Source organism: Acipenser ruthenus, chromosome 28 (assembly GCF_902713425.1).
Source record: "Acipenser ruthenus chromosome 28, fAciRut3.2 maternal haplotype, whole genome shotgun sequence".
Classification (NCBI taxonomy): Eukaryota; Metazoa; Chordata; class Actinopteri; order Acipenseriformes; family Acipenseridae; genus Acipenser; species Acipenser ruthenus.
This window is the reverse complement of record NC_081216.1, coordinates 4,592,523-4,605,387: the sequence shown is the minus strand read 5'-3', so window position 1 is coordinate 4,605,387 and position 12,865 is coordinate 4,592,523. Positions and strand designations below refer to the sequence as shown.

The 12,865-nt window shown below is 36.4% G+C and overlaps 1 protein-coding gene across 10 annotated transcripts in view; it reads left to right on the top strand.

The window, feature by feature from the left end:
* The window catches only part of LOC117434865 (supervillin-like), a 103,886-nt gene that overhangs the window by 21,263 nt on the left and 69,758 nt on the right, over positions 1-12,865 (top strand). For 6 of the 10 annotated variants that reach the window (XM_059003262.1, XM_059003261.1, XM_059003263.1 and 3 more), the window contains exons 3-6: positions 3,797-3,949; positions 6,778-6,945; positions 7,745-7,779; positions 11,437-11,498. In XM_059003262.1, the coding sequence (XP_058859245.1) occupies positions 3,797-3,949; positions 6,778-6,945; positions 7,745-7,779; positions 11,437-11,498 (418 nt within the window). Of the gene's footprint in view, positions 1-3,796; positions 3,950-6,777; positions 6,946-7,606; positions 7,659-7,744; positions 7,780-11,436; positions 11,499-12,865 lie in introns of those variants that run through there. The other 4 variants (XM_059003264.1, XM_059003265.1, XM_059003268.1 and 1 more) reach the window with 4 other exon arrangements.

Sequence of the window (12,865 nt, the reverse complement as noted above, 5' to 3'; positions counted from 1 at the left end):
TGTCAAGTAGCTTATTTTTATTGGGCAATGGGAAGTTAATTACACTCTGAGGTCCTTTTCTTTTATCAAAACTAGCTGCCGTGACCTTCTATATGGTAATTCTATGGCTCATAGACTTTCTTGATCCACATTTGCATGGTTGTGATAGTATTCAGGGAAATATTGCTTCCTTCTACTTTTGAGGAAATTCAAATATGATACTACATTTAGGAGTAAAATGTACTGTAATCACTGCATACTTTGTGGAAAACCTGAAATCTCAAGCAGACATTCCTCTTTTTGAATGAACATTTCTCTGGCAATATTTCAAGTTTATCTTCATTCATTTTAAAAGGAACAAGGGCATTGGAGGATACAGTTTTAAGAGCTGTATGGAAAAGAACCAAAATGTTCTAATTGTGTCTGAAGAGGTGTTTATGTTTATGTTGTCATGTAGAATGTCCAGCATATGAAATATATTACTGCCATTACCACAAATTCTGGCTTCCCTTTCAGGAATAAACAGTAGTATCACCATGTAGTTATACAATAGTTATTTCCTACTTGAAGTCACAGACACTTTTAATGTTGCTTTTGTACTGGACAGTGCAGAATTTTATGCAAACTGAAGTTCTATATATAACCCTGTAGGGATGTTAATAGATTAAGATATGCCCAATGTTTTTTTTTACCATAGTCAAAAAATGCATGGCTGATATAAAAGTCATCTTTTTTGTTTTCCATACACCTTAATGTTGTGGAATAGTTAACTCTCGTTAATCTGAACTAGCTGTGACAGAACCCTGCTCAGATTACTAATTGCGGTCTTTCTGTACCATGCTAAAAATGGTTTGTCCAGTCTTGTTTATGTTTTTGGTTATTTCATTTAAAATCAGTAATTACCCTTTATAAAGATTACATGTAGCATTCGGTATATGTCTGCTGTACAGCTGTACAATTTATCAGCTTTGTTTACGTTTTGTACATGCTGTAACATGCAAGGTTATTTTTTTAAGAAGTTAAGAGTTTACTTCTGGCGCACATCCAAATTCTCCATAATTTCTCTGAAATTTCCATATAGTAGATATTTGGCTCTATTCACAAAACCTGTATGATTACTGGTACTGTGGTTCCTAGCTGTTATGCACTTCCATTAGCTACAGTATATACTATAGGTCTCAAAGGTGTAGTTTTGAAAGAAACACATGGTATAGCAAGCATTTATCTTCATTTAAGAAAACAGTATTATTATTATTATTATTTATTTCTTAGCAGACGCCCTTATCCAGGGCGACTTACAATCGTAAGCAAATACATTTCAAGTATCACAGTACAAGTAATAATACAATGAAGAGCAAGATAAATACAATGACTTTGGTTCAAGCAAGTACAAGTGTGACAAAATACAATTCAATAATACAGCAGATAACAGTGTCAGTGATAGTTACATCAGGATATGATGAAATACAAAATACTACAGATTAAACACTTGGCAGATTACAGTACTCTGAAGTACATGATTAAATGCAGTAAAATAGGGGGCAGATAAGAGCAAGTAAAGCGCATTTAAGGAAGGGTGATAAGTGTCCCAGGGGAAAAACAGAGGAGTTCTACAGGTGCTGTCTGAAGAGGTGAGTCTTAAGGAGGCGCCGGAATGTGGTCAGGGACTGGGCAGTCCTGACATCTGTGGGAAGGTTATTATCCTTAATTCAAATCTAGAACTATAATAGGTATCTAGAACTATAATAGGTTGAATAGGTTTTCAATTTGCTTGCATTTCTTTCATAGTCTATAATAGTTTCGCTATTTGGCAATTTCATCTGACCAGTTTTACAGAAGCGTGTCACTGGGTGCAAACACATCAGTTAAAATGTATTATTTTGATCTGGGACAAAAATAGTTCAAATACTTGCACGTATGGTCACATATCTCCCTTCAACTACCTGTTATTAAAGCTGATTTATTCTCCTTAATTCAAAGTAGGTTATTCCCTGTCCCTGATAGCCTTTCATCAACTGTTTAGCATTATTTTATTTTATGTTTAAACCTTTAGAATAAATATCTGAATATTTGAAAAGTATAATAATTGTGTGGAAAAAGAGCCAAATCATTTTAATTTGTATTACAAATCATTCATAAGATCATTAATGACATGACTCGAAGGCGATTCACACACCCTGACTAGGTGGCAGTAGCACATGGAGTGAGGATTGTATCTGTTTGCCTACACACTTCTTTGTCAGCCAATGCTCGTCTATTGTTTTGAGCAGCGGCTGCTCCAGCGCAGTACCTGTCAGGAGATGCGCGATCTGCGCAGAATCTGTGCTCGGGAGATGCGTGACCTGGTGACGTCTTTTCCGGATGAGTTCACGCAGATGGCGAACTTGGACAGGTTTTGCACAAAATCTGTGCAGAATCTGCGCAGCATTAGGAAAAATGCATACGTGAACGCAGCCCATGTCTCTCATGTGTGTGGAGGTTTACTGGATGCTGTTCATGCAAGTCTAGGGGATGAGCAATTTATTTAACAGGGGCCTGATTGCACAAACTCATGGCAAGTATACCTAATTGATGACTCAGTGCAGGGCTTGTGGGAGTTATTAACCCTGATACTGTGTCTGTGATCAAGTGACAATACCCTTACTGTAATCTTCTTTTTTCAGTATGTTTTGTATTGGCACATAACCATTATTTTACCTAAGTCAGGTTTTTTTCTGAGATTAAGTGAAATACAGGACTGTTTGAAATGTTTTAAAATAAAAACCTATTCTCCATTGTATGTCTTCACATGCATATTCATGAATTTCAACTGGGCTGTTTCTTTATGCGAGTACAAGCTAGTTAAATCAAATCAAGTAGCAACAAGCAAACATTCTACAGTTTGTCCTCCGTTCTTTGTCTTGATAGGTTTACAGTACAGGAGTGACAGATATCTGAAAACACAATACTGTTGTTTGCTCCTTGTCGTTATGATATATATGTGTTTGGGACGCATGAGTCGCTATGTGATTGTGTGACGCGTAAGCAATGTATATTTATTGTATGTATGTTCTTTTTTTGTGGAGTTGAGCAATTGGAGTTTTTTAGTCAGGCACTGCTACTTTTAATTATGATTTTGTGAATCATTGTTATCAGTGCTGAGTATCTCACTAGCACTGGACTTTTTATTTCTTTGGTATATAACATAAGGAAAGTTCCTGATGACGCTAACATATTTGAATTTTTTTTTATTTTTTTAAATTAGTTGCATGAAACTTCAACAGGAAACAATAACATCTTCAAGAAACCAAAGCCCAGAGCAGCTTTAGGAATATCAAACTTTTATTATTATTATTATTATTATTATTATTATTATTATTATTATTATTATTATTATTATTATTATTATTATTATTATTTATTTCTTAGCAGATGTCCTTATCCAGGGCAACTTACAATTGTATGTATATATAACATGTCCAGTTATTAAGCTGTCTCATATTGTACTAGGCTGTCCTATCCTGATCATTCTGTTAATTAAGTCAGTTAACTGTGAGCAGGAAGATGGTTTTGCACTAAAAGTAACAGGAAAATGGTTTTGCACTAAAAGTAACAAGTTCAACTAGACAGCAACTTATTATTATTCAAAGCGGGGCATAATGGGTTACAGAACACACTTTAGTGTTTACAAGAAACACAGTACTTTATCTTTGCTGTGTCTTGTTTTGTAAATATTGTGGCAATATATTTCCACGCAGGCCGTTGTAAACATAGCATCAATAGCTACACCTGATAGTTTTTCTAGGTTCTGTAGATAATCCTGTGTTTCTGCTGTCAGCCCCAAGCAGTGGTCCCCGGGCTGTGACGCTCTCTACAACCTAGGCAACACTCCGCCGGGCTACAAAACAGCTGTGCTGGACACCCATGTGTCAGTAGGACAACTGAGAAACAACCTGCTGCAGACTGTAAATGTGACCAAGGCGGAGAACATGTAGGTGCTGTGCTGTGGTGTGATTGGTAACCCGAGTGCAGTGCAATATGAATCGCTGCTATTAACAGTGCATCTGCTTGGCTGGTAGTGTGTGAATGTTGGGTGATTTGACAAAAAATGCTTCTAAGTGAGACCAAACGGTTGGCTTTAATGTATGTACCTGTTGTGAGTGTATCTGGCCGTTCCGTGTAACCCATCACCACATAGATCTCAGACTTATCAATGCCATTGTCATGGCAAGTTTGTTGGATCTGATGTCTTAACCATCTTGACTGAAGCTGACACAACAGGGAGATCTGAGGGAGGAGCAATTCTTACAAAAGTACGTGGTAACAATTACACAGCAAGTGCATGGCTTCTCAGAACTGTCCTTCATGTCTTTTAACTGAAAGGAGCTCTTCAGTGTTTCTCGCCTAAAAATACAGGCATTCCGATTACTGCATTTAGATAAAAGGGATTGCATGGCTATGTAATTGGCTTGGTCTCTTGCAATCACTGAAGGTAATTGCTATCAAAGGGTTATTAAGCAGTGGTCTTTTAAAAAGACCTGCCTAATTTTACAATACCTGTTTGCAAGCTTCATCAACACCAACGCTTTTAGATTTTTGATCAGGTAATAAACTAATCAATTATCCCAAACCCTCATGAGTGTTGCTATAAAGATACAGTGATACCCCGTTATAACACAACCCGTTATAGTATAGAATCGGTTAGAACATGGTAAGCCCATTTCCCCCATAATGCAATTTGACTCACAGACATAAGGTTTTATTGTTGGTTTGCTTTACTGTATTTGTTCATTAATGTTATAAAACAAGTACAAAACAATACAAGTTTGTATAAATGTCCTTGGATTCTGTCTTATTTATTTACAGTTTACAACATTTATTATAAAAAATATACAATTTAAATAAGAGTGGGGTAAACTTTAAACTGGTGGAATAGCAGTTTCTATTATACTGTATATATTGTAACGACCCAGGATTTATACTGTTACACAACTGGTCTTCGGACCCTGTGTGTGTGTGTAAGCAGGGAAGTGGTAAGCCCGGGACATGAAAGCCCACATCAAAACGGACAGAGCTGACAACTGAGTCAGACAAGCTGCTGTGTGAATGTGCAAGACTGTTGTTTTTGGTGTGGCCCAGGCTGACAGGGGCCAGCAATAATCTTCCCAATAAACCATGGATTCGAGTACCTGCAAATTATGTGTGTCTCCTTCCGTCATTTTCCATAGTACGCTACAATATTAATTTGGCCATTGTAAATAATTTCAGGAACAAAAATGCCAATATTCATTATAAATCGAAACACAAATAACGCGTTATAACGGGGTAGCGCTGTATTACTGTTCAAAGTGGGCGTAATCGTCAGCTATCATAAATCTGTTTTTCTTTTGTTTATCCATACAAAGCAAGAACTTTTGACGCAACCAGAATATTAAAAGCTTTTGTTAAAAGGACCCTATTATGAGATAACTTTTTTTAATGAGATCTGTTTGCTTACTTGGGCAGTGACTATAGTAACTTTGAAGAGCTCTTTAAACACAAACAAACATACATACAATGATTTTGGGTCATCTGACAATACAGCAGTCTGGTGATCTGAAAGGCTCTTCAGACTGGTTCTGTTAGTTGTGATTGTGAACATGGCAGGTGGTGGCACCAATTGATAAGCAATCAGATTTCCTTTCCTATCATTGTGGTGGCTGTTCTGTTGCACATGCCTGCATTGCAGTAAATGAGTTATAGCTCATGTAGATTTTCAAAGAAGAACATTTATGCCTAAATCTGTTTTCGTTTTACCATACTGGGTTAAAGAAAGCTATTGGTTTGCATTCCTAGCTCTCTACACATATGAGACTGCATAGTTAAAAAAGTTTACAAAATTAAAATTAAAAAAAAAACCTTGCGACAATGCTGAAGTTGGATTCTTATTCGGCCAGCTTCTTGTCCATATGTATTCTTCCCTGTCTAACGTGAAATTTGCTTTTCTTTGTTATCTTGTCTAATAACCCATTTTCAAGTTACATACATTATCACAGTTTACATATTGTAAAACTTTGATTCCAATGGGATTTTACATTTTTGTTGTTAATTATCACTTGTGAGTTTCCAGTCGTAGACTCATATCTTTTCCTTAATAGTATGGCTTTTTTCTGCATTTATCCTAAATTCCTGCTTTTCACATTTTCAATTTTTTAAAGAAGTGAAAGAATGTCCTCGCACACATCCCAGTAATACTCTCTGCAGGGAAGTTCAATAAATAAAAAAAATAAAGATTTCCCCACTCGCAATTTTAAATCTTTTTTTTCCTCCGTAATGTATTCTTTTAGCAGTTCTTTTTAATTTTTTGTTTTGTATTGAATCAAAATAAGTTATTCTTTTTTTTATTATTATTATTTTATTTTTATTCTTTTCAGTATGCTAAAGTTGAGGAATCCTTTTGTATTATTGGGTCCTATTTTAAAAAGCGTTCTCATGAGTTATTTAAAGATCATTTGCATATTTCTGTTGACTGGAATGCCAACAGAATAATGCTGCCGTCCGTTTCCTATCTAGTTAGAATATGACAGAAGTTTTGAGTTTTGTCCGTAGTTATAATTAGCCACTATATGCATTGTTGCATTTATTAAGAGGTCACTAAAGAGAGCATTGCCTCGAGCATTCATTTCTTTCTTCACTATGTTACTTAACATTTTTACACACCCTGTAAACCATTTATTAACACTGCATGTCTATCTGGTTAATCTTTCTTAACCCTTTCTGCCACCCTGCTTGCATCCTACCTCTCTGCTTCTCTCTCTCTGTCTCTCTCTCTCTCTGAAGTAACTGTGACATTGGCCATGTGACCTCGTCCCTTGACTTGGCGGTCAAGCCAGAGGTCGTGGGTTGCCGCAGGACCAGGCATTACATTCCCACTGGAGTAAGCAGGAAAACATGTGAGCGCTTCAGGACTCAGCCCATTACCACAGCTGAGCAGCTAGAAATCAACGGGTAGGCATCCCACCAAGAAAGGTTTAGGTTAACATTTACAAGGACACCGCAAAATGTTCTCGTATGAGCTGCATGCTGTTAAACAGTATCTCAATAATCACAGTTGTGTTCTTGAAGGAATTTTCAGCAATACCTGGTTACAGTAAGCAATGAGAATCATGTAAACTGTGTTTCTGTGACTCTGTGAAGCAGTTGTCTCATGAAAGGGGTAATGTAAAGTACATTGTATTTTACTGAAGAATTTCACAGAAAGCTATTGTACAGGATATATATGGCCTACATGGATACCATTTTACAAAACTAAAATATATACAAAACAAAACCATTAAAGGTACAGTAGATTTCTGGATGGATTTTCAAGTATATTAATCACATATATAGCTACCATTTTTATTTCCCCAAATTTGTATGGACCAAGGTGTTCTAAGTCATATTGACATGGCAATAACCCATCCCTACTCAATTAAAATATCACATTTCATATGCTGTTTTGCATGATGAATTTCAATTGAGCTGAAATACCTGTTGAAAGGTGGAGACCAAGATAAGGTATTTGAACCTCTGCACTGAGGAGGAGCAACTCCTTTCCAGGAAGCTTCAGTCAGATTTTTAAGTAGAAGGTCCAGTGTTTTAACAGTGCGTATTGTTCTTGAGAGAGCTCTCCAGTAAACCTGACCATTCAGCATGTGAATCAGGAAGTGGCACTCTACAAGGTACGGGACAGGCATGTCTACTCCTCTTGTTGCTCTTCAGTTGGGAAATTGAAACATTTAATAACGTGTGTTCTGTTTTCTCTTAGCTCTGTGGATGGTGCAAAACAGAAGAAGCCTGAAAGTAAGTACACAAACTACAAATACTTCAATATGAATTGAGACTGATTGAATTGCAATAGGGTGCATGATTACAAAAGCTTGTTACCAAATGTAAAATAGAAGGCTGTTCAAAAGCATTTACTATTGATTGTAGTGTTTAGTGTTGTGGTATTAAAAGGCGGGTTATCATATGGTTTTAAAAATAGATTTGACATTTTATGAAGGGTGTTAAAAATGTCATGTCTATGGGCATTTACTGTAAATAAACGCCCATATAAAAGGATTTTGTTTTTATAAAGGTGTTCATTTTGTGTGTGTGTAATACATCCTTGACAGACTCCTATGTAATATATGCATGTTGAAAAGGACAAGGGTCTAAAAGATGGGAAAATTGTAATATTTACTATGGAAGTCATTTCAACTTTAATGGACCTACCATAGGTATACCAAGTATTTGAAGAAATACATTCCTATTTTTTCTATGTGTATTGAATCCTATGTAGGTCCAGATTTTAAGTTCATTTTTCCAACTTTGCATCCATTTTTGTATGTGATCATCAAGGTAGCAGAATGTCCAAAATCTTTGGGGCACAGACTACAATCCTTCTGGGCATATTTAGGGAAAAGTGCTTTTTTAATAATTAAAAAAAATAAATAAATTGAGTTGGCATTAGTAACTTGATTTACCCAAGAAATGATATGTAGAATACACGTGCACACGGTTGAATTGGGTACTGTAGCACACACGAGTGTGTGCTGGGAGGTAGTTAACTTTAATTGTGCTGTGTAACGAAAACTTGAGAATAGATTTCGGACAGAGTGCAATCAGAGTTTATTTTAACTGCAACTTTTTTTTAAATTAAATCAATTTTACTATCAACACATTTCTCAGTTGTGATTGAGATACACAAATGGCTTAACAGGTATCAGTTGAATTCTTAAAGGAGAGTATAAAAACTGGGGTAAAACACAGACAATCAGAAGCCTTAATTATAGATTTGAAACATATTAGGATTGCAATAGACTTTGCAAACAACGTCATTGACTGTTATTCTGAGTCGGGTAAAAGTATCGGGGGGAATCTAAAGTACATACGTTTGAAATGGAGGGAATAAGTACAAACTTGCCATTATGCAGCAAATAAATAAATTAATTGGTCGTGGGAATTATACATTTAAAATACTGTATTTATAATCGAGAACTTTTGATGGAACGAATATATAGAAAGGTATAACAAATTTAACCAAATACCCACTATCTCGTCTCATTTCTTTTTTTTTTATAATAATCACATTTCATCCTCTGATGACTTGGAGGTGGCATTTCAATAATAAAAATAGAAATTTTACCAAAATAAGAATGAGAAGAAATGTAACAAAATAGCAAAAAGCTTGTATTACCACTGCTGCTGTAACTATATTACAGCAGTCACGTGTTATTTGCGAGTACACAACACGCAGGGTAAAGAATTACATCATGCTTTATGTTATCTTGTTTATGTAAATACATCCCAAACAGAGCAGAGAGTTATAAGCTAAAGTGAAAAGTGTGCATTTGTTTTTGAGTGACAATGTGTCCAGACTTGAACAATACGGTTGGGGGCAGGTGTTAATCTTTGGCTCCCAACCAAATCCTTGGCGCACATTGTGCAAGTGGGCGTGCACATTCTGCAGCACTGGTGATCACCATCTTTGCACAACTTCAGTATGTTGTTTAGCATTATGGGATGTGAGAAATATGAAAAGATTACATTGTTTAAAGATGACGTTCACAAAATTCCCATCTTTAAGTAGAATCAAAAGATCTGATATAGAAGAGGAGTGGCGCCAGTGATAATGTTGCTCTACTAGTACAGGATTGATTGATTAGCACTCTTTTAAGTCTTGTTATTGTTGTTCCAGTAAGTGTGGTCTGTTTGCTTGGTTTATAGCACTTTGAAACTGAGGAGAATGTGTCAATTATTTAGCAGAACCCTGAGTGTTAAGCAGCCTGATATCACACTGCCCCCTGCCCTGGGCGGCTTCTTTGATTGTTTTCTTTATCACACAACAGACAGGGGGTTTCCTTTCAAACAGGCAAACAGTGACTGTGGCTGGCTGGCTGGCCAGTTCCTCTGTATGCTGTAAAGATAACTGCACCAGGCTGGGAGGTAGTTAACCGCCCTCCAGAGCTTATTATTCCTGATTTCAAGGCACAGTGCCTTTTAAAATGCTTTAAAGATCTGTGCAAAATGACATAGAGAAATACTTCAAATACTGTTTCATATAGCTATAAGAATGGTCATTTTCCACCCACCAGTAATACAGATTTAAAAAGTATGAAAAGTTATTGGGCTTGCCTTTTATGCAGGGTTGGACGAAAATAAAATGTATTGTCTAAAAATTATCTTAAATCATGTTTTAACTTCCAATCCATTGTGACTTTCTCCCTTTTGATCCATAACTATTACACACTCAATAGTGCTGAATTTAGAAATGCTAAAATAAACTTTAAATTCAATGACAAACAACTCAACTAGACGATATTTATAAAGACTTCTAGTTGAAACATTTACCATTGAATTTAAGTTTATTTGAGTATTTCTAGTGTCTAGACTTGGTCTAGGATTGATGTGCATCTCCGGTGCAGGAAAAGCATACCTTTCCAAGTGAATTTCCTTGATTTAAAGCAATGTGCTAACTTGCTTTCAGCATGTCTGGGAAATCTGTCTGTTCAGCTAAAATTTCAAATGTTGTGTGTCTTGACATGTAAGCTATAATGGAACACGACACATGCCTGCTTTTCTTCTTTATCACTGCAATGAAGGCTTGGTGTTTAGAGGAATACTAATTCAGTTTCATAGCCAAATAATGCACAACTGAGATGGTGGCTGGATAAAACTCACAGCCCGGATTGGTCAAGATGAACACCATGATTTAAATATAACTTGGAGTCCACTGCTGACTGCCTGGTCACATTTTACACTATGACATACTGACATTAAAGGACTACTAAAAGAGGCTTACCACATTGCAGTGTGACAAGTCCCCAAATTAAGCAGTCACGCTAAGCCAAGTAAAGTGATTTGTAGCTAACAAAGTAATGTCATAAATCCTGAAATGTGAAGTTTTGAAATTATTGTAAACATGTATTGTATTTTTGTTTTAAAACATCTGATGCTACTTTAGGTTAAATAATTCTTGGTTTCCAAGCCGTGGTTTCAGATGGTGTTTTTGATTTCAGACAGTGGTTCTTCAACCAGCCAGCTGTCTCTCCTATCGCCTGACATGCTTTCAGACAGTATTAAGGCATGGAAACTGAGAACTTTCTTTAACCTAGTGTAGCACCAGGTATCATGTTTTAAAATGAAAATATTAATACCTGTATAGCTGGTGGAAAAGCACAACAGGTAGGATTAATGGGATTATTATTACAGATAAGGGGACATTTATCAATTCAGAAGAAGTTATTTATTGAGCATGGGGTAGAATGAGGAGTGGGGTTGAATGTGGAAACAGTTACCCATGCCTACACAGGGGGCCCACATCTTTGTGGGGGGTCACTGTAAGTATGTTTTATTGCTTCACGTTATACCGCAGGGTTTTTAATTGTATTGAAATAACCATTGTACACTGTTTTTCCCCCATTTTACAGGTCTCAAATGGCTTTTTTGCTAACACATTCCTTGTATGTTTTACAGCTGATGTGAAAACAGATGACAGAGCGAAGCTAACTGTTGCAGCCAAAATGTCCCTGTTTAAAGTAAGTGATCAGACCTTTACAGGAAATTCATACAGTGTTTCAGAACATTTGCCAGAGGCATATGTGACACTTGACCCTTTGTTTTAGAATACAAGCTGGAATCTCTGCTTTTTCACATAGGAGCCTTGTCCCTTGTAAATCCACAGGTCATTGCAATGGATATGCATGCATTAGATGTACTTCATCTATTAACTTACTACATAGAGGACACAACATGAAAGTTCAAGGAGTCCTGTTGTGATTCCACAAATGAGGATGGTTGTTAATGACCTTCCTTACAAGTGAAATAACCACAGAACTCTATGTACTTTCATGGAGTATTCTGTTTATAAGTACATGGAAGAGAAAGTATGTTTAAACCTGAATTAAGCAGCAGACTTTGCAGAATTACTTTCCATAAATCAAACTCTGCATCAAAAAATATTCACTCAGGAGCCTTGCATACATACATTGAAGTTTTTCAATGCTCGATCTCTCAACACTAGTGGTATGTACTGCATATCATTAAACAGAATACAATTCCATGTTAAATATTCATAAGATAGGGTATTATGAATCATTATTGGGCTGATGCTTGCACCAAACCACATCTGTAATACATTAACTTAAGTATGCAATAGTGCCTATATCGATTTTTGAAAATGCTTTTCAAGTTGTTTTTAATTGGTTTGAAATGTTTCTAATATTATGCAAGGAGGTAACAGAACATACACAGCTAGCTGGTATTCAATGTAAAAAAAATGATCTGATATGTTGTTATATCTGTATGACTCATTACCCTGGTATTGGAACAGCAGGGAACCAGCTGTAATATACTCACTCTGCTGTATGACTTTAATAATATATAGTCTCGCTGCCATGCTGCCTGGTTCTTTTAGTAGACCGAGCACTGTTCTCAAAACTAGAAGACCAGGGTTCGAGCCTCAGTCACAGTATTCTGTATTATGTTAAGGATGCTGATGTGCAGTTTTCTACTGGGACACCAGTGTAAAGGAACTGATGTGAAATACTGCCTCAGTATTGTTCAGTGACGACCCACACATGTAACACTTCACCCTGTTACTCTTATGAAATGTGTTTGCATATCACAGTGACCTCTGCTCAGCTCTTGTAGTGCCTCGGGTTGTTTTTACAGGCTCCAAAAACTTGCTGTCAAAATGAATGACTTCATGCTAGCTGTTTTAACCTCTAAACTACTTTTAATTATTTCCATGAGGTACTGCATAACTTACCCTTACAAACACATGTTTCATGTTGGATCCCCCCCCCCCCCCTCTCCATTTATTCAATAATACATGGATTGCCTGTGGCATGCAATTTAAAATATATATGCATTTTTATTTTATAACACGGCATCTGGTGCTACA